Source organism: Rhinolophus ferrumequinum, chromosome 8 (genome assembly GCF_004115265.2).
Source record: "Rhinolophus ferrumequinum isolate MPI-CBG mRhiFer1 chromosome 8, mRhiFer1_v1.p, whole genome shotgun sequence".
NCBI classification, from domain to species: Eukaryota; Metazoa; Chordata; class Mammalia; order Chiroptera; family Rhinolophidae; genus Rhinolophus; species Rhinolophus ferrumequinum.
In genome coordinates this window covers 19,702,759-19,725,806 of record NC_046291.1, presented here as the reverse complement: position 1 = coordinate 19,725,806, position 23,048 = coordinate 19,702,759, and the positions used below count along the sequence as shown (strand labels likewise).

Genomic DNA, 23,048 nt, shown 5'->3' with positions numbered 1-23,048 from the left:
ATCATTTAATTTTTATTTTATAGACAGAATGAGTACATGTGTATACACGTAGGAGGAAAGTTACAAACATCATTTGGTAATCGGCTTAGCAAATATTCATTCAACAAGTATCTCTAAGAACTCTTTTAGGCACTGACGAAGCAATGAGATAAAGGGTAGTTTCTGTCCTCACAGAGCTCAGTGGGACAAAGCAGAGACAAGCAAATAGGAAGGACTTAAAGTCTGGTAAAACTTCCCAGACATGAAAGAAGAAGGAAAAGAAGGGGGTACAGAAGTAGAATGAGAGAGAGAGAAAAAGAGACAGAGAGAGAGAAGGCACAGGGGAAAAGGGTGTTCTGGAAGTGTAAGCTGTGGCCAAATTATGTAAGAACAAAAGGGTGGTATTAAAGAGTTGGACTTTATCCCAAGGACAACAAGAAATCCTGAACAGCTCCCTAAACGGTTGTAAGCAGGAGGATGGCATCAAATATAGTGTAGCAGTGCAGAACTGGGGTTACAGAATCAAGACTGTCTGAATTTAGTTTCCAGCTCTGCCACTCAATAGTTGTGACTTTGAAGAATTACTTAACCTCTTGTGCCTCTGTTTCCTCATCTGAAGAATGGGGATAATAAAGCAACCTAATTTATTGGATTGCTGTAAGGACCAAATGAATTCATACAACAAAAGTACTTAAAACAGTGCCTGGCAGATAGTGAAGGCTCAATAATTGCTAGCTATTAACATTATTAGATTTGCATTTTTGGAAGATAGATACAGAATGAAGATAAGGAAACATAAATTAGATCTGTAGCATTGACCTTTATCTTTATTTTGCCCAATTCTATAATATACTTCAGGCATGTTTTGTAATGATAATTTGGAGGTACTAAGGAAAAGCATAGAAGCCTGTTTTCTTAACAACATTAACATAGGAGGAAATTTTCATTTGCCTGTATGATACAATCTAAAGATAAAAGAGTATGAACTAGATGACTCTGAAAATCCTTGTCTTCACTAGGATCCTTTTTTTTTAAATTTATTCATTCATTTATTTATTCAATCAGTATGAGCTCAAGGATTTCTATTTTGTTCAAGGGATTATAATCAATCAAAACCATTATTTTGACGCTCAAATTGTCCCAGAATGGGAGTCCCTTCATCCTGGTACCTGTCCTTTTGATAAATCCCCATCATTTTCTTTAAAATTAATGTTTATTGGGGTGACAATTGTTAGTAAAGTGACATAGGTTTCAGGTGTACAATTCTGTATTACATCATCTATATATAACACTGTGCGTTCAGCACCCAGAGTCAGTTCTCTTTCCATCACCACATATTAGACTCACTAGGATTCTTTCTGATCACTAGGACTGATGAAAACTAAGTACTTATTAAAAGGTAAACTACGGTGTTTAACATGTTAGCATCACCCCAGAGGCAGAGTTCAGAATATAGAGGAACACTTTAATGTCCTTTTCTCCTCAAGAATGGTGACAGACACCTGCTTACAACTGTGCTTGTGATGAGTTGCACCAGTATTAAAAGGGGGGAAGAAGAGAGATGGGTAAATTTAAACTAATACTTGGCACATACAGATCACTGAACCCCAAACATACACGCACAGAGGCGTTTTTACTAATGCTAAACCCATCACGACTGACAGGAGACAGTCCATGAACAACCGTGAAATTGCAAGTACATGAATTTTAATTTTTCAAGTCACTTGGCTTGCTGTGAAGCAGGGAAAAGCATAGAAACTCAAAAGAGCAATGTGTTTATTTTAAAGCTATAAAATATAAATTAGCTCTGTTATAGGAGATTAACTTTTTTTTTAAATTAAGTAGGGCAGTGGGGCATTAATAGGTCCAATGGTCTATATAATATTTTCTAATTAAGAATTCTACATCCTTCCAAGGAAAACTCTGTCAGTTGTAGACCAACTACCAAACCTGAAAACTCCACATATCTGTCAAAAAAAAAAAAAAAAAAAAAAAAAAAAGCATATGACATTCTCCATATATTCAAAATGATTCTGATATGATTGGGAGAACTTTTCTCAGGTTCACACAGGGTGTACAGAAAGCAGTGGGGCAGAAGAACAGCTAATGAAGTTTTGAACAGTTATCAATACAAATATTCTCAGGCAACAAAGAAGTATAGAAGATATGAACCTTTTTCTCATTATCAAAGGTTAAAATAGAACTAATTTTCCCTCTTGGGTAATGGACTCACCTCGCTGAGGTAAATTTCTCAGGCAAAACACAAGTAGGTTCAGAGTTCAATGAATTAAAACTATATTCAAATGCAAGATGCACTTTAAAAAAATGCCAATTTGCACAGCAAAAGTCCAAAGTACATAATCAAGTATTCTAAGTAAAATGTGACTTTAAAAAAAAGTGTTAGAATATTAAAATTAAATCGAAACAAAAGATATTCTCAAGTAGATACATGACCTTCTATTGTATATATATTTCCTCCATAATCATAAAAGATTTGGCGCCCAAAAACCTTGCAGGAAAATTCATTGTTGAAGATCATAGTCTCCATGGGAAAAAACAGGGTTGGGAGATTTCACGGGTGAACCTATGAAAGGTCTACATTTTTAAATTAAATAATGAAGATGGTTCACAAAGAATATCAATACTTTAAATTAGTGCTGTATGTGGTTAAGTCCTAGTCATCATGCCTTGCCTTATAAGGTTTCAAGATTTCCCTCCACCAGTTTCCAATAACATGGTTTTAAATTCACTTGGTTTGCAGTAGTTAATACTCCATTCTTTCTTTTCCAATGCCTGGTCTTCCATAATTATTCAATGCCCTATTATACTACTGAGTTGTTGCTTCTCCCCACTTCCTGGGCTACTTAATGGCTCTCAGTTATGTTTACAGTTTATAAATTACTACTGAATAGATAGTTCTTGAGCCTTCTTTCCAATATTTAAAGTCATATGGTCTTAGCACCATTCACAACATCTTAATAACAAAACACAACAGAACACAGCACATTCTAACTTGCGTCCTTTATTGTATATGCTTTCATCTCTTCTGAAGACATCCAAGAGTAACTCTAAGGCTAGGTTTTCTTTATCTCAGGTTTTCTTTCACTCAAGGCTATGTTACAAAAATCTTTACTCCTATCTGCAAGTCTGCTGTACCGCCAATTGAAATCATTCAAACTAAAATTCTACAGTAGCAGAAAAGGTACAAAGTCAATCAAAATATACCAAATGTTGAGTAAGAAAACACTTGGCGTGAGGACAGAGCTCTTTTGTCAAACATGCTTTAATAGAACTCCATTCATCACCATCACTTCCTTATGTCTATAGTGCGATGAAAATCAATGGATTTGATGCTGGCCTACAGGCCTACTTTAGCTCACAGGGCCCTGAAGTATATGGAAACGAAGATAACATTTTTCAGCATTCAGTACATAGAAACTATTGCAACACTTGACTAAAAAATATATACAAAAACAGGCCTGAAGCTTTATGGGTTTGAGGGCCTCTGATGTACTTGTGGGAAATACACAGGGGCCAGGGTCTCCTCACAGGCCCTGTCTCACTGGCGTGCCCTATGCTGAGCGTCAGGAAGCGAGAGCATCTTCCTGGGCATGCTCCAAAAACCCACAGCCTCAGATAAAACTGCAAAGTAGATCAACTTTGTTTTCATAGCCCAGAGGGACTATTTAAGAATAAACTCAATGACATAACAAAAAGTCCACTTCGTCTTTAGAACCTGTAATGTACTATTAATACATGAGTATTTCAGAGTGGTAAGTACTTGTAACAAAACATGCAAGTTATCAAAATAGGTAAAGGTTGTACCAGGTTGGAGAGAGAAGTTTATTTCTGTAAGACACTCTATTCACACTCTAGGACCAGAGAAGGTGGAAAGCATCCTGATTATCTCAAAAAAGCTATGAGTATAATTTTAATACCAAAATCTGAGGGCAAGAAATTAAAGATAAAACCACATTCTAACTCTAACTTATGATTATAGATGCAAAAGTCTTAAACAGAGCACTAGGAAGATAATGTAAAATATTTGTTTAAAGAATAACACTACACCAGCTCAAGTTCATCCTAGGAATACAACATGGTTTAATATTTAAAAATTTATCAAAGACACCAACAGGCAAAAAGTCGAAGATCATCTCAACATAAGCTGAAAATCATTTTTAAAAATATAGTCTTGTTATAAAATAGTAAAATAACTGGGAGAAAGATCTCTATTTTTAATATTGACTTTAATATTAACTTTAGGTTTACAGTCAATGAGAATAAACGAGAATAAAACAAACATGCCAACTATCACCATTAATTTATAAGATTGTTCTGGAAACTCTGATAAATGCAGTAAAAAATGAAAGTTAATAAATGATAAGATTCTCAGAATTAGGTGTTGACTAAGATATAAGAGAAATGTACTAAAATCAACAGCTTTCCTATGCATCAGGAATAACAAGTTATATTTATTAACAGAATATCCAGTTCACCACAGCAAAACAAGAATCACATACCTAGAATAATCTCAATAACTAATTTGGGGCATGTGTATATACACACACATATATAAAATACATTAAAAACGTTTCTAAGCTGTATAACAGAAGACTTAAATAAATGAAGAAATATACCATGATTCTTAATGAGAAATCAGTTTTACTAATCTACTACAATCTATACACTTACCAATTTCAATCAAAATCCTAACAGGATGTTTTTGAACCTTAACAAAGTAAACCAAATTTCACGTAAAGAAATAAATTGATAAAAACGGCTAATTCCCCTCTCCACCCCCCACCATGTTACTATTTTAATTCCGGCTCTCTCACTTCTCCCCTGGATTATTGGACACAACTCTTCACTGAGCTCCCTGCCTGGTGCAGAAGAGCAAGTTTTCAATTTAAAATTTGAACTCTTTAGCATACAAGGCCTTTCACTGTCTCTGCCCATCTTCCCTGGCCTCTTAGCTCATCATACTCTTGCCTTTCATTCTAGTCTTGTATCACTAATAGAAGCTTCTAGAACTGAATAAACAAGCAGTCTGGCCTTAGTGTATTTTAGCACCCATCATCTCCTCTTTTTGTAAAGCCCAACCTATCCTCCTACTCTTCTTCAAAATTCATTTGGAGTGCTTCTTTTTTCCAGAATGTCTTCATGACTTCCTCTGGTCGTAATTATAGCCCCAGTCTAAATTTTCATAGAATCTTGGGCACTGAGCTATGAAGGCATGTATCAGTCTATATATTCTATAATCAGCAATATAACTTCTCTGCTCATTTCTACTAGAATACAAGTAGTAGATAAAACTGGGAAGATGCTGAAGAGAAGGTAGCAATGGAAAGAGTGTGAAAAAACCTAACAGGATTTTATTGGAGACCAGGAAAGGAAGGCATCTAAGTGAAAAGACTTGAGGTAATGAAAACAAATGCCAAAATGTCTGTTCTAGAGCTAAGGATATCATTCAGAAATTTAGAATAAGCAAAAGGACCCTACCTACCTACAAGTTCAATTAGTCAAAGTATCAAGCACCAAAGAGGGGAAGAAAGAATAATTTTTGCCCTTTCTGGTTCTTACCTTCTTCTAGGGATGGGAAGAATCTAGTGCTGGTATTGAGAAAAGAGTTCCATCAACAGTAAAAGAGAGATAATTAGCAAAATAAAAAAACATGCTTGCTAACCCACATTCTAGAGCCTGAGATATTAATGGCTTAAAAGGAATAAGAGCTTCAGGCAAAAAAAGAGCAGTAAGAACCCCTTATAGTCCCCATGCCCCTCTTCCCATGCTTCCCTTAAGAAATGAAGGAAAGCACAAGAATGAATTTCATCTACTCTCACCTGTCGTACTTAACTCTAGAAAGATAATATATAGAACAATGGCAGAAAAAAAGGCCTTAAAAGTGTCAAGGCTATGGGAATTACTTTGGGTAGCCATGATCCCACAAAAGGTAACATACTATGGATGCTCAACTGGAGAAGAGACTAAATTCTGCCAGGCAGCACACATCATTTACTCTAACATCTACCAGGAACCAGTTCTACCAGTTCTACCTTAGAAAAGGCACTGCTTATAAGGAAACTTGGTTTTAGACATTCTCTTCACACCTTACAGTGAAACTGGGAGCGGAAAGAAGCAAATTCCTATTTTCATCTCATCTGACCCTTTATCAAGAGAGGAAAAAAACAGACCACCTTTCCAGGCATTCAAACACCTACTAATTCACGCTACAAGTAAATTGGGTGCAGACTCTGTTAGGCATTTGGCAGGGCCTGGGGGCGCCGACATGATCCCTGGCACACAGACCGTACAACCTAACGAGAAGGTAACAAGAAGCAAGGATACTACTAAAGTTCTGTGACTGGGTAGAAGCTCCACATACAGACAAAGGAATCAAGAGAGGCAGCCAAAAGGAAACGATACCTAAGATGAAACCCCAAAAATGAGAAATTGGCCACCAAAAATGAGTATTCCAAACAAAGGGAAAGCTCCTGTAATGGCCAGAAGGCAAAACAGTCTAGAACATTTTAAGGAAATAAAAATTTAGAAAGGCTATTGCACAAACTGTGTGAAGGAAATGGAGACAGGAGCCACTGCGGAAAGACGAGCCTGAGGAGGTAAAAGTGCCACCCTGTGCAGCGCCTTACAGACCATGTTTTAACATTTCACTTTCATTTTAAAAACATTAAGAGGTGCCGGCGAAGTGTTTTAAGCAAATAAGTGACCTGGGCAGACTTGTATTTTCCAAAAGCTCTTTGAGCTGCAGTATAAAAATCGGAAAAGAAGACCGGTTAGGAAATGGTGAAGCCAATCAGGTGAACAACTACTATAAAATAAAACAGAAAGCAAAAAACACAGAAAATACTTAAGCATGATGACCAATAGTCCGGAAAAGAAGGAATAACAACGTTCAGGAAACAGCTACCACAGTATTATACCCTGGAATAAATCAACCCCTGCATTTGTCCTGTAACTGTCCTTTATCCAGCATCATCCCCAACCTCTTATACTAAATAAACCCTCCTTCCCCAGTATCCTAACTGGGACAACCAACAAGGTGGCCATTTGGCACACATGGCTATTAAAATTAATGACAATAAAACACATGTTAAAAGTTAGTTCCTCAGGAGCAACAGGCACATTCCCAGTGTTCAACAGCAACAGACGGCTGGTGGCTACTGAGCAGCCGGCACAGCTATAGAGCATTTCCGTCAATGAGAAAGGCCTGTTGGACAGTACGGGGCTTCAGGGATTCCTAAATCTGCCATTTCACTAGATGAGCCTATTTAAAACAACACAGCTACCTGAGAAGGCACCTGTGAGGCAGACTCACTCACTGTCTCATGCCCACACCTTGTATATTAATAAGCTTCCCAGTGTAGGGAAGAATCATGGTTACAAACCTCAAGACAGGCTCTGTGTTTCGGCTCAGTAATCCTCACAACGCTCTGAAGAAACAAAAAAGCAGCAGGCATCACCCATGTTTTATAGGTGAGAATACCAAGGCACAGAAATTAAACTGCTTGAGGCTATAAAGTCAATAATGGAGTCACAAATAAATGCTGGATTCCTTAACGCCCTGACCAGTGCCCCATTCATTGAAGTAGTCATGGCTGATTTAAGAACCCAAGGATAGAAACTATTCAGTTTCACCTGACCGAAGCAACCATTTGCTTTATCAAATGGCTTGCTACACCCCCAGGAGGGTCGTATCTGTTAGGTCTATATATATACATGGAACTAATGTAACGCACACACATGCGCGCGCGTGTGTGTGTGTGTGTGTGTGTAACAGCAGAGGGAAAAAAACAGAATATGTATCTCCCGAGTTTGTCCCAAGTATCTAATCATATTTAATGGGAAATGAAGTATATTAAACACACTTACTAAAACTAATAACTGCATCAAGGTATAGTACATTCTTACATTATTAACGTTTATCAATTATGTTATATAGTTACCTATAAAAAATTATAACCTAGAAGCTCTGCCTTTGTAATTCTTATTTGCCTCTGCAACCAGAATAAGCAGGCTTACTTTTTGTGGGGTTCCTTCGAAACCTACAGAAGCAATGGGGGGAGAGGGGCACACACAGGTGATTCTTAGCATTTTTATTTCAACTACCTCAATAACTGAAAAAAATAAAATAATATATAAGGAGACATGAACCAAGTTAATAAAGACACAAAATCCATACACAGCCACTTGCTCAACACTCTACAATAACAATTTTTAAATGCAGCCACCAGCATTCACTAATGTGTCTCTGTGTCCTGTCACTGCAAAAGTTTACCCAGAGCTTCATTTGAATGATATGAAAAATCTAAGAAATAATTCAACTGTCCTTGCCTATAACATCTGAATTCTTGTATTTTAACTGTTGCAATGCTAAATACGCAGAAAAAAACAGAAAAGGACTGGAATATTTAAAACAACTCTTAAGGTACTGGGAAGCACATAAAATAGGTAGTTCTGTGCATCTAGCTGTTTTCTTATTAATAAGCACGAATCAATGTACAGAATATAAAAACGAACTGAATTTATCCACAAGGTCAAATCTTCCAAAATAAATTGGACAACTATTTCTGAATTAAAAGGGCTTATCACCCTCGAATAGATAAGTATCACCAAGGCAAGCGGCATGATGGCTGCGGTCACATCTGACTTTAGTTGTGGGAGACAAGAGAGCCACCAGAGCCATCGACTTGGACAATAATACGGTCTTTGCTTCATCACAGGTCTGGAATGAGGAATACAAGTCAGTGAAAAACGTCTCTCCGTGGAACTACTTACACGGCGTTCCTGGAGGCGCCATGGCAAAGCAGCAGCCTGACAATCTCCACGTGCTTGTTCTTGACCGCATCGTGGAGTGGCGAGTCGTTCTGGTACCCGGTGGTGTTCACCAGCGCGTGGTGCTGCAGAAGCAACTCCACCACCTGCAGGTGCCCATGACTGCAGGCTTCGTGCTAAGTAAATAAAGAGAAAAGGAGTGAGAAGAGTGATGGCGAAGAGCGATGGATAGCACCATAAAACCACACTTTAGAAAATCAAACGTGAACCTCAGTGAGTAAATCGGTTCTTACCTAAATACTCAATACAGACCATGAGCTGCTGACAGAGTAAAAGCCACTATTAATAATTGGTGATAAGATACGTGTGATCAAGATCTACATAATTAATGGTTTCATTTGAGCCTTGGGTCAAGTGCTCTTTCAGAATAAAATGTAGCTTTAAAGCAATTATTGTTCCTAAATTACTCTACAATAAGAAATTTAAAACAAGAAAAAAAAAACTTAGAAAGTATTTAACCAGATCATACATAAAATCTGAAATTCTCCAAGGCTGCAGAGAATCTAGTAAATCAGGTATTTACCTTAAGCTAAGTGCTTCACTGGCATAGCCACCCAACGGAGCAAATATCATAGAGTATTTACAAGATGAGTCTGAGCCTCTCATATTTGCTGAAACTACAGATTACTGTACGGCTGGTGTCAATGATAACAGGAATAATACGGAATAGGTATTCAAGAGAGCTTACTGAACGAGTGACATAACTGGTAACGATGGAGTGTTCAAAGACGTCTCACGTGCAAATCGTTCCTTACATTTAATGAACTGCTTGCTGACAATGCCACTCGGTTGTATTCTGACAAATCTATGGCATATTGTACTTTTTAAACACATCTATTCAATTTGTAATAGGTCAGACCACACTAAACATCTGTAGGTTTATTTCTATGAGAAAGGAATCCAAATTAGGCATCAGGTCCTCTAAATCACTCACCAACTTCCACTACAGTTGCCGTAGTGGCTTAAAAGAAAATTAACCTTTCTTTGAAAAGGTTAGCCAGCCTGCAGAGTCCAAACAGCAAAGACTCTGATCTAGACTAAAACCTCCTGCTTAAAATTTGGCAAGGAGAACTCACTACATACAACTTTAAACCATTTTTTTTTTGCACCCGGCCTAATGAGAATCTCCCAATTTCTGTGAATTTCCAGCTTACAGAATGAGGGCACCCACTCAACTGTTGACATGTCTACGCCTTCATTCAAATCACATGCTTATTGTCCTGATTAGCCCACAAAGCACATATCCTCATGTATTTGTGCCATTCTTTTTCCAGACTATTCTTCACACTGCATTTTAGTGATAATAAGCAAAGACTTTTAAAAATGAATGATGAAGCAAAGATTTCTATGCCTACATATTTGCAGTTGGATAGGGTATATAAAAGAGGCTGAGAGAGATCCTCAGGAGGAATCACTGCCTTGTGACACATTCCTAACCCAGTTCCTCTGACCTCTCTTTGTTCCACAAAATATTTGCAATGACACACAATGCTGCAGAATGGAGCGTGGTGTCGGCTGTAGCAGTCACCTCTCCACACATTTGCTAAATTCAGCACCATGGTATAAATGGTTTCCTAAATCTAAAGGCAGTCAGTCAAAAGGTAGCTCATCTCATACCTGTCACAACTGAAAAGCTAGATGGAAAAAAAAAGATGATATACAAACAACTACATAATCGTTAACCATAAAACATGAAGAGAATGGGAATGAAAAACAAACAAACAGAAAACTACCAATGGTGTCCATCCAGCATGGTCCTTAACATTTGGGTCACTTCCATTTTGTAAAAGGTATTCAACAGAAGGTACGTCGCCCTAGTAGAACAATGAAAAAGTAAAAAAGAAATTAAAAATCAAGGAAAGAAAATAAGATATTGAGATTTTCTTAAAGATTCTGTTTCTACAAGATAAAATAAAACTTAAATCTCTTCTCTTATGCCGACTGCTCATGAGTTACTAAATAATAAATTATGTATGTATAAATTGTTGTGTGGCTATGGAAGTCATAGGGTCCATCCTTGAATACAGTGTACAAAATCTCTGCTATTAGCAACCTATATCAAAATTAGTATCAAAATACCAAATAAAGGACACTAGCCAAAGATTATTTGATTATAATAAAGTTTTTGAAGTCATCATTTCATTTGTGAAAAACAGTCCTTTTTGAACATACATGAAAATGATTTGAGTATTGTTTAAAACAATATTAAAGCCAATAGGACTGTTCAGTGAAACCAGTGTTAAAATTGCCAAACGCTGTTGTCTTATGGGCTGTTACTCTATTTATCCTTAATATATTGAGTTTATATACACCTTATTTGCTCAAAGATATTTTTCTAAGCAGAAACAAGGCTTATTCTTTCCAAAAATAATGAACAGACCTTTCTCTGAAAAAGGCTGAATAAAAAAAGTTACATTTGACAAAAATTACTTATGACTATATTGTGTTTTGTGAGAGCTTCTTTAAGGAAAAGGAAATCTCTCTCCTCCCACTCCCAGCCCCGACACTTTTTTGAAATGAGATTTTTCTTCTGTTGGTTGATAATGTAGAAGTCATTAAGTTCCCTCAATACAGTTAACATTTGCTTTTATTTAATTGTTTTGGGCCACCTTTCAAATACTGAGTATCTTAAAATGGTAGCTTACTTAGTTTTCTAAAAATCACATCCACATACTCGTATAACATATATTTTTTTATGTTCCTAAATTAACAAAATGACCTTAAATATTCAATGGGCCTAAAAATTAAGCATTATATAGGTTTCAAATCAAATACTCCAGTTTGAATAGAAAACATTTCCCATAGTTCCTGAGGGGTGCAAATTATATACCTCTAGTGCAAATTAACATGTAGTTAGCAACTTTTGCTCTATGTTCAAGCTAGTTCCAAATAAGCTCAGGAACATCTGTCAAGATACAATTTTGAATTTAAAACAATCCCATGAATATAAGGGCAGATGAACTGCCAGAACCACACACATTCCCAGCCTTCAACACGAAAATAAACACAAAAAGTACACAAAAAAACCTTCTCAAAACCCTCTTCATTCTAATTTTACATGGTAATCACAAAATCTGTTCACCTAAAGAAGACCATAAAATAATATAAACACAATCATGGAATGGAAGAGTCATGGGGAAACAGTCACATAGGAATAAAGTGACAATTTGGAGACTAAAAGCAGAATCTCTTGTAAGGCTGCTACACAGAGGTATTTTTCTTTCATGTCACCCCCTCATATAATCAAAGATTCCACCTCTAGACTTCGCTGAACTGTACAGCGGATTTGAAAACTGTTTGCTTTTTATACTCAATCTGCTTTCTCTTCCCTGGTACTTAAAAGTTTGTCATATTTTCATCCTACTTTAAGTAAATTTAATGTCATGCACATAAATAAAATTATGATAATTAGGATCCACAGTAACTGAGTAAGCTTGAACCAATATGAAGTTTCCAGGAAATAAATTAACTTCTGCTTCTCATTTCTTTAAATTACTTTTTTCTGTAGCAGAATATTTTCTGAGCAATAAGCACTCACTTTTAGGCTCTTCACAACTTAGAAAAATATTGAGTTTTTTTTTTTTAAAACCACAGCAAGAAAAAAGAAATTATCTAAGGAAAGTATGTACCAAGGCTTATAAGAAATTATAAATAGATTGGGTATTTTGAAGCAATACCTTAAAAGCTGAAAATGAGGAAGCATGTGTGATACATTGAATTTTCTTTTTGCTAAGCTTACATTCAAAGGAAAGATTCTTCACACATTCGTTAGCACTATAACATAAATTAACTTTCCAACACACACACACACACACACACACACACACACACCTTTTTCCTTATAATAAAGGTTAGCTATTCCAAAATATTAATAAACATCTTTATAAAAATAGCATAGTCCATTACAATCAAGTGCAATAATAAGGAGTCACTCAACACGGTTAAGCTTTTCCACATAAATGACCTGATCAAGTACCTAAAACTTCTCTTTTTAGCAACTAGATGTCATTAAAAAAAAAAAAATTTAGTCACCTGGAATGGAGCTCTAAAATATATTAAACACTTCCCTGGCTTCTTAGTCAGAGTTAACTGAATAAATTAATTTCACAGATGCTTCTGACAACCTAGTCACTGTGACAGTAAGTTACTGATATTACAAAGGTGGTGGGTGACAGAGAGAAAAGGAACACTAATTCTAAGAGGTACGTTAGAAATTAAAGTTTTGAAAATACCACAGATGACAGTTTGCTTCTGAGTCCTTTGCTTCTTTCTCAGGAAGCTAGTATGAAGGGCATGGAATCACATGACTTTACACACAATATAACATGACTGCCTTAAAGTATAATGAATTCTGAAGTCAAACCCTGAAGGAGACTCCTCACAAGGGATTTTCTCTCTTCCCAGGAGATCAGTCATCACCTTTGTTATGTTAAGCACATCACGCCTTCTTTGTGTCTTCAAAATATTATCTATTATGCCTGCATAACAAATACATCCTGTGACACGCCAACTTTAAGCCATTCTTGTATTTCATAACACCTTCACCGCTGTGGCATGAATTATGAGAAATCATTACCACTTTAAAAATCTAACCAGAAAACTTTGGGAAGGTTTCTCCCAGCACCTATAAATTCTCCAGCAAAAGTGACGTAGAGCAACAGATCAAAATTTTCTCTATGTCTAAAGAAATGTCAAATACTAAGGTATTTTTTTCCATCAAATCAAAAGAATAAACAATACAAGTGTTTATCTTAGATTCTACTTAGGCATAAGGCATAAAATCTCTAATTTATAATACAATGTTCTCAGTAGCATTTTAACCACAAGTGACGTCCATGTTCAAATAGAAAGAAACATGGGGAATAAAGAAACTAATGAATCTCGACGGATATTCTGGTTAAATGAGAATGTTCACAAGATCCCAGACGTCATGTGAATGAATATTCTGCTTGCAATTATGTAGTGAAATAAAAGTATAAATAAGGTACTGAAGAATTGTGTGTAGAGTTTGCATTCAAATGGTGCTAAATGTCCAAAAACTAGTTGGCTAGACTATACGCCCAAAATCCTAAGGGAAAAAGAATTTAAGAATTGATAGTCCCACCAGTATCTGCTGATATAGTAAATGTCTACATTCTGGCAGCCTGAATATTTAGGCAGTTTGGATATTTAATAAGGGCCTTCTACTGCCAAGATAAATAAGATAACAGATGTTTTACATTAACCCAAAATTCCCACTTTTAGGAATTTATCTTAAAGATATACCTGCTTACATATGAACCAAAGATTGCTTACTGCCATACTGTTTACAAAAGTAAAAGAATGAAGAGCAGGCTTCCTTCAGTAAGGAACTAGTTACGAAATAAAAATTCATGGGAAGCTATGCTACTATAAAAATGTACAGAAATTTGTATAATATGGAAAGCATTTGCTTATATTTGCATAAAGAAATTCATAAAAGATACAAAGAAAATCTAAAATGTGGTAAACAGGAAGGGCTTGTCAGCAACAGGGTGGCTGGGGCAGAAAGAGGAGTGAGGCTTTCCAATATAAACAGTTTAATTTTTATTTGTGAAATGTGAGGTTATTATTCCTGCTTTGAAATTAAATTTTAAATAAGGAATGTACTCCAGATAACAACAAACTAATTGAGGAGTCATACAATACATAGAAAGCTAAATGAATGTAAGTGCAAACATAATAATGTCACCATAGAGAAGAAACTAACTCTGGGAATTCTGAAAAAGACTAACTAGGTAGGATGTGAGCTAGATTTTGAAGGTTAGGTATAAAGGGCAGAAGAGAAAAGAGAAGGATGCAGAGGAAAGAATTAAGAGGCCGAGAAAAGAGGATGTGACAGTATTGGCAGCATTAATGAATGTATCTGAATAATTCATAAGGTGAAAGTTCTGTCTTAAGAGGCTACTGTGGCTTTTTTTCAGGGCCTACGCCAGGGTAGGCAAACTATGGCCTGTGGGCCAGACACCTGATTTTGTATGTAAAGTTTTATAGGTTCACATATTGTCTGTGGCTGCTTTTGCACTAGGACAGCACAGGTGAATAGCTGTTATAGAGAATATTTGGCCTGCAAGGTTCAAAATATTTACTCTAATTTCCACAAGCATTAGCCAAACCATGACCTAGACTCTAGGTCCTAGAGATCCTTATTAATAAAGATAAATTATTCTTGTGGTTAAAAGAAAAATTCTCTACCAGTGTTAAATGGATGCTTACCTGGTTGTCTCAAAAGAATTCTCAGAAAGCAAAACATGGGAACTAAAGCAGCGTACGTTCTCATGTATTAGTCGGAAAAATTAACAAAAATATAATTATTATCATGTTAGCTACTTATGTCTGTAAAACACTAATATCATTATGTTAAGATTTATAATAGCTTATGTGCGCATATATTATACATATATGTATACATTACATATAACAAAGGAGACAAAAAATACAATCTGATTTTTAAATCACACTTTGCAAAAATCAAACTAAAATGTAACCAGAGCCAACTTGGAAAATTATGGTTATTAAAAGTATATGTAATCTCTAGCACGTAGTCAGGTTGCAGGTTCCCCCCTCACATCAGATATAAAGTATTCTACATTCATCATTTATTGGAAGCTAAAGCAAAGAAAAAAATAAAACACTAACATTTGGGAGAAACTCATTTTGGTGCTCTTCTTTTTCTCCACACAAAAATGCAGGGAATCCCTGCACCTGGTGTCTATTCCATTTCTTCCCACATGTTTTATGTTGCTCACCGGCGTCGTGTTTGGGGGCCTCAACGGGGTTCCTTCCAGACCCCCCAAAGTTCTCTATCCATGCAAAAGACCCAAGGACTTCCCAGTGAATTTACTGAAAGATCATAAAAGCTATCCTAATTTAGTACTAAGCTCTCCCATATCGTATTTTCTTAACGCTTGCAGAAATTACCCATCAGTCCGTAAAGCTATGGTGCGAGTGTGCAGTACCTGGATCACTTTCAGAGTAACCACAGCAAGCACACCTCAAGCTCCATAAACCAGCCATGTTCCAAAAAACAAGCACCGCCACACCCTACGTGTGGAGGAAACAAAGAGCATTAACTTCACTGAACAAGCCAGTAAAAGGAATGGCTGGCTGGAGGGCAGAGCAGCTCCTTTGTGGTGAGCCACAGGAGCCACTTCTGACAGTCAGATTTCTGACAGCTACTAGAGAAATGCACAGATCACATCTTTCAACCTTCCCCATTCTGGCAGTGCCCCTAGCAGTGTCATACACAGAAGCTCGCCACCTCTCACATCGCCCCTAGCTCTATGCTACGCCAAGACATGATGCCAGCAGTAACCTGGCAATTGTCTGTATTCAAAAGGCATGAGAAGAATAGATAAACTGAACAACAGACAAAATGGTGAAAACTGAACAAAACCATTATACAACAGACAAAAATGGAAGCAGTTGATAAAACGGAAGCTAAAATACTGAAATACTGGTTTCCTCCTGCTAGGTCACGTTCCCTGGGCCCAGGGGCCACTGCTCTGAGGTGGGGATGCAGTCCCAATGAATTTTGCTTCTCTGGTTCAATCTTTAAAACTACCACACCTGTGCTAGGTTCGTTATCCTTGTAATCTCATTATTCACAAACCCCCGAAGAAATTGATACTCATTCTGAAACTGTATTTCAAAGTAAGCAGCATACCTTAATTGAGGCAATGTGCAGCAAAGTCTCTCCTCTGTGATTTCTCTTCACAGCCATCAGCCTCCTGGGCAAGGGCGTCATTGCTGAGGAGCTGGACATCATTCGTCTGTAACTCGGGCTGCTCAGTGCAGGAGGAGGTACACCTGAGGAAGGGCTAATGGCTTCATCTAACACATGACTATTTTTCCTCCTTAATGTGTCACCAACTTTAAGTTTGCTTGAAGGTGGTGAAGAACAGCCAGGCAACGGCATGTTTTCTGGGAGCACTGCTTGCTTAACTAAATTGCCACTGGGGCTGGAGGTGCTGCTTCTACCTCTCTTAGAAATGGGACCGGAACGTCTCCTGCAACGCCCACGTTTTCCGGTACGACCTGAGGGCACGGATTTCTTAGATGTAAGACAACTTTCATGGAGATTCTTCTCGGGAGTCACTACTTCATTCCTGTTCTCAATTTCTGGAGACTCTATTTGCTCAGCCAATGGTAAAGAGCCTTCGGTTAAGCTTCCCAAACATTCCAATTCTGTTACAGAGCCACTTGCTAGTATGTCTACTTCACCATTTAGCTGAGGACCAGCAATCCCAGATGGTTGGCTAAAGAAAGATACCCGCTCTTCCTTCCATTCCTCTTTGGAGTCAAGTTCACCATCTTTTTTCTCTGCCTCTAAATTCAATTCTTGGTTGACTTCAGCTAAAGTTTCCTTGTTTTCTTTTTTTCCAGATCTTGTAGAAGCCTTTTTAGCCCTTGTAGAAGCCTTTTTAGCCCTCGCAGAAACCTCCACTGGAGGACTTGCAGAAGCTGCATATTCATACACTGAGGCCTGCTGAGCATTTCCATCATTTATCATTTGAGGCTGGGTTTGCACTGAAACTTTACTCACAACGTACCTGACCTTCTTACTTCGAGGACTAAACCACATTTTTATTGAATTCTTCTTATTTTCTGCATCATTAAATAAACTTTTTCTAGATGTATCTTCTTTTAAATCTGATAGAAAAAAATGGAAGGAAATCTGTTACAGGAACTTAATCTCTCCCATCTTGAGCTCCCAAAGAATTTTGTTCATAATTCTGAAATGTATCACCTTATATTTGTGTACCTCTCTCTGCCCTCCTAGACTATGAACTCTGTGAGCACAAATACTCACTCATTCAACAAATATTTACAGAATCCTACTTTAGTCCTGACAATGTTCTAGGGACTGGAGATACAGCAGCAAGCAGGAAATTTACATTTCACTGGGAATAGACAGAATATCCAAATAAATAAGTAGAACATACAGTATGCTGGTGACGATAAGAGCTACGGAGAAAAGATTAAATAGGGAGATAAGGGATTTAATAAGCAGTAGTCAAAAAATTAAGACTTGTTAATTGATGCTTCATTTTTTTAAAAGACTGAAAATCCATCAATATAATTCACTATATCAACAATAAAGGAAAACTATGTGATTTTCTTAATAGATACAGAAGAAAACATTTGACACAATCCAACATCCATTCATGATTTTAAGACTCAACAAATTAGGGATAGAAGGGAACTTCTTCAACCTGAGGAAAAGCCATCTACAAAAATAAACTCAGCTAGTATCACACTTAATTCTGAAAGACTGGAACTACTATTTTGTTCCCATTACCTTCTTCCTATTATCAAAATAAGGTAAAGGTGTGTCTGCTTTCACCATTCCTATTCAGCATCATACTGAAAGTCCATAGACAGTACAAGGTAAGAAAAAGATATAAAAGGAACAGAGATTGTAAAGGAAGATATAAAACTATATCTATTTATAGTTGACTTTATTGACTGTTCAGAATATCCCAAGAAAATCTTTTTAAAAAATTAATGAAACTAACAAGATTTTAACAAGGTCATAAAATACAAAGTCGATATAGCACTTTCAATTTCAATTGTATATCTATATACTAACCATAAATAAATGTAAACTGAAAGTTTTTTAAAATTTGGTACCATTATAATAGTACCATAAAGACATAAAAAAATATAAACCTAGCAAAATACGTACAATTTCTATTTGCTAAAAATTACAACACATTTATGAAAGAAATCCTATACAAATGGAAAGACATACCATGTTCATGAATTGGAAAATTCAATACTGTTAAGATGTCAATTCTCCGCAATAGATCTACAGACCACAACATAATCCCAGAGAAAATTCCAGCAGGTTTTTTTGTAAAAATAGACAAGCTATTCTGAAATTTACATAGAAAAGCAAAGGAACTATAATGTGGAAAACAAAAGACCTAGAATAGCAACAAAATATTGAAGAACAAAGTTGCAGAACTCACACTACCTGATTTCAACTTACTTCAGACAAAATGAATCTAGGGGATTAAAAGTAGTAGTCATGATTCCTAGGGTAATATCTAATATAATCTCAAGCTTTCTAAACCAAAAACATAGGCAAATGAATGAACTATGTAACTACAGACTCAAGTATACTCTGGAGCAAAAGAAGCCAGACACAAAAGAGTACATAAAAACAGCTAAAACCAATCTAATGTGTTAAGTCAGAATAGTAACTATCCCTATGGGGATAGGAGGCAGTGACTGGAAATGGACAACAAGAAAGGCTTCTAGAGTACTGTCTATTCTTCTGGGTAAGTTCAGTTTGTAAAAATTCATTAAGATATAGAGTTATGAGGTATATATTATACTTTAAAAAGAAGTTTCTAAAAACATACGTATTTGGAATTGGGAATTAAAACACAAAAGATGCAGTAGAGTTTTAAACAAAAAAAGGAATCACTGTCCCTAAGTTGACAGGCATACCATTTTTGTGGGTGAGTACTCTTTTGTATAAACCATCTTGCTTCTTTAGCTATGGTCACCAAGAAAAGCCTCTCTGAGGAGCTTGCTTTTGAGTTGAGACCTAAATGACAAAAGGAAAGCAGCCATGTCTAGGAAAGCATTTCCCAAGTGAAAGGAAGAGCAAAGTGCCAAGGTCCTAGGTTGGAAACGAATGTAGCATATTCAATGGACAGAAAACCAGTGTGGCTGGAGCTTGGACAAGCAGAAAATGAAGGGAAATGAAGTCAGACCCATAAGCAGAACCATTCTATAAAGAGCTCAGTCTCAGTTTTTTTTGTTTTTTTTTCTGCTGCTACTCCTCCTTTCATCAGCCTTTGAACTGGAAGGGCTAGGATTCTCTATCTGCAGTCACTCCCTTGGTAATCACATGATATGCACTGTTATCCACATGTACACTGACAACTCCAAATATTTATGTGCAGCCCAGACCTCTACCCCAAACTCCAGACTCCAATATTCAACTACTTACTTAACAATCTACTTGCATGTCTACTCCTAGTAAGTTTTCACATTGAACATGACCAAAACTGAGTTCCTGACCCACATTCTCCGGTATCTGCTCCTCCAACAAGTTTTCCCAGTTCAGTAAATGGAACATCCATCAGTCCAGGAGCTTACGACAAAAACCTTCGAGTCAAACTTGCCTCTGCTCTCTCACATCCCTTGATGCAAAATGCAAGTTCTACCAGTTCTACCTGCAAAATGCATCCAAATTCTGACCACTTCTTACCACCTCCACTCCTGCTACCATGGTGTAAGATACCATCATCTCACTAGATTACTACAATGGCCTCCTACGTCACCTCCTTGATTATGTCCTTGCCTCAATCTCCATAAGTCTATTCTCAACACCGCAGCCAGTGATCCTTTTACAAATGGTCAGATCATGTCACTAAAACCCTCCAGCCACAAAAAACTTCCAACCTGACGTTAAATAAAAACCAAATTCTTAGTATCATAGTTGTTTACAAGGCCATAAACAATCCGATCCTCCATTAGCTTCCTGATCTCATCTCCTGTTCACTCCTTACACACCATTCCAGCCACTGAGCCTCTGTTATTCCTCAAACACACCAAGTGTGCCTCTATCTCTGAAGCTTCACACTTCCTGACCCTGTGCCTGGAGAACTCTTCCCCAAATAACTGTATGACACACTCTCTGACCAATTTCAGGTCATTGCTCACATGTCATTTTTTTGTGAGACCATCTCTGACAACACTATTTAAACTTAAAAACCCTCACCTCCTATTTATTTTACTTATGTTTTCGTATCTTGTCTGTCTCTTCCCATCAGAAGATAAGCTCACTACATCTCACTAGACTCAATTCAGGGAAGGGGAATGTCTCACACTAAAATAATCACTCTGGCTGCTATGTAGAGAAGGAACTTTAGAAGGAAAAAAAGGGTCAGTGACCAATTACATGGCTATCACCCATGTAAGATTAAGATCATAGTGGATTTAGCAAAGTTTGTAGCAGTAGAAATGGTAAAAAAATATATATATATATATTATATATATATATTATATATATATATATAATATCATATACAAAATCTAAAAGACTATTAATTAATTAAACCCAGAGACGGGGAGAGACAATAAAATGTTTAAAGATCAGTAGCAAGAAGGTATTACCATGTTAATATATTTAAGGAACTAAAAGACAGCCAGTATACCTGCCTTGCAGAGACCAAGGAAGAAAGTGATGTACAGATAAGACTGTAAAAATAGGCAACAGCCGGACCATGAAAATTCTTGCTGGCAATGATAAAGACTTTGATACCTATGCTAAAAGCAATGGAAAACCAATAAAATGTTTTACATAAGTTCGGTGGCATGACTACATCTGTACTTTTAAAAGATCATTCTTAGGCTGGCCCAGTGGTTCCGGTGGTTGGAGCGCCGTGCTCCTGGCGCCGGGGTCACCGGTTCGATTCCCACATGGACTGGTGGGCTGCACCCTCTACAGCTAGGATTGTGGACGACAGCTCTCCCTGGAGCTGGGCTGCTGTGGGCAGCAGAGGTCAGCCTAGGCTGCGGTGGGCGGCCACGGGCTGCTGTGTGCTGCCAGGAGCAGCTGGTGGCCAGCGTGAGTGGCTGGCAGCCATCGTGATTGGCCGGCAGCCGGAGAGAGCTGCCGTGAGCTGCCAACCATATAGCAGCATGGGACAGGGAGCTGTGTCCTACACAACTAGACTGAGAAACAACGGCTTGAACTGGAATGCGGGCCAGTTCAAGGGGAAAAAGGGGAAAAAATAAAAGATCATTCTTGGAGTGTGGGAAAACAGATAGTTAAAAGGCCAAAGTAGGAGTCTAAATAGAAGACAACAGACTAGGGAGGTGGTGTTAGAAATTCTAAGTAGAATTATTTGAAAAATATTTCGGCCACAGGGGGGCCGGTTTGCTCAGTGGTTAGAGCACAGTGCTCATAACACCAAGGTCGCCGGTTCGATTCCCACATGGGCCAGTGAGCTGCGCCCTCCACAACTAGATTGAAAACAATGACTTGACATGGAGCTAATGGGTCCTGGAAAAACACACTGTTCCCCAATATTCCCCAATAAAAACTAATATATATTTACACACATATACATATACATATACACATACACATACACATATATATATATATATATATTCTGGACATAAAATTCACAGGATTTGGAATTTGGTGATATAATGAATACAAGAAGGACATGACAAAGACGATTCACTTGTATCTGGCTTACACACTGAATGAACCTAGAGAGTAAACACTGATGTTGGGAGAGAGACAATGTACCAAGGGTCCTGAGCAACCCTGTGTGATCCTGCATGGTGTACCAGGAAGGGAAGGCCCTAGCTGCTCTTCACCCAGGCTGTTTCTCACGTCTGTGTTTGTAGCAAGCAACTCTAACAGATGCGGTAGTGTCTCCCTGTGGAAAAAAAGCAGGCCTATTTTTGCTTCTACAGGAACACTCAATTCCCCAAGCTCAAAGTCTGTTTCCTATATCACAACCCACTGTGTGTACAGGAATCCATGAAGGGCCCTTTGCCAATTATGATCAAAGATACAGAACTGCTAAAAAACAAACAACAAAAAAAAAATTAGCAAATCAAGTCCAGGTATTACAAAGACGATATGATAAAATATTTGCAAATTTTACATGTATATACCCTTTCACAAAGCAACTGCACCTCCAGTAATTTATCTTACAAAATATTCATGCATGTGCCAACAAATACAAATGTGTAAGAATGTTAATCACAGCAGTGTTTGTAGTCGCACAAATTAGGAAAAAAAAGTCAGTGTTCATCAAGTGGGGATCAGTTAACTAAGGAGCATTTGTACCACAAAATCTTATGCAGCAATTTTATGTATATACATCAACAAGAAAAGATCTTCAAGACACTTCTAAGTTAACACAATCCCTTTGTTTTTTAAAGTTTGTGTTTATGTCCAAGTATTTTCATAAATTCATAAAAGAAAGATGGGAAGGTTAAACAATACAAACAATACCTCTGAAAAGTATAGGGATCTTGTACTTTTCAGTTGAGGGGAAAGGGTAGAGGGAGACTTTTACCCTACACACTTTTATACTGCTTCATCAGTTGCAAAAATGTTCTCTTATATTTATGTAAATTAAACAAATAGAAAACAAAAGTTGTGTAAGGTTATATACATAGTTGCTGATAGAGCTGGCATTTGAACTCATCTGTTG

At 37.2% G+C, this 23,048-nt stretch overlaps 1 protein-coding gene across 1 annotated transcript in view; it reads right to left on the bottom strand.

The window, feature by feature from the left end:
- The window catches only part of BARD1 (BRCA1 associated RING domain 1), a 70,252-nt gene that overhangs the window by 21,705 nt on the left and 25,499 nt on the right, over positions 1-23,048 (bottom strand). Inside the window, exons 4-6 of the mRNA XM_033111361.1 lie at positions 16,514-17,499; positions 10,563-10,643; positions 8,773-8,945 (exon numbers count right to left, since the gene is read on the bottom strand). Coding sequence (XP_032967252.1) covers positions 8,773-8,945; positions 10,563-10,643; positions 16,514-17,499 — 1,240 coding nt within the window. The remainder of the gene's footprint in view (positions 1-8,772; positions 8,946-10,562; positions 10,644-16,513; positions 17,500-23,048) is intronic.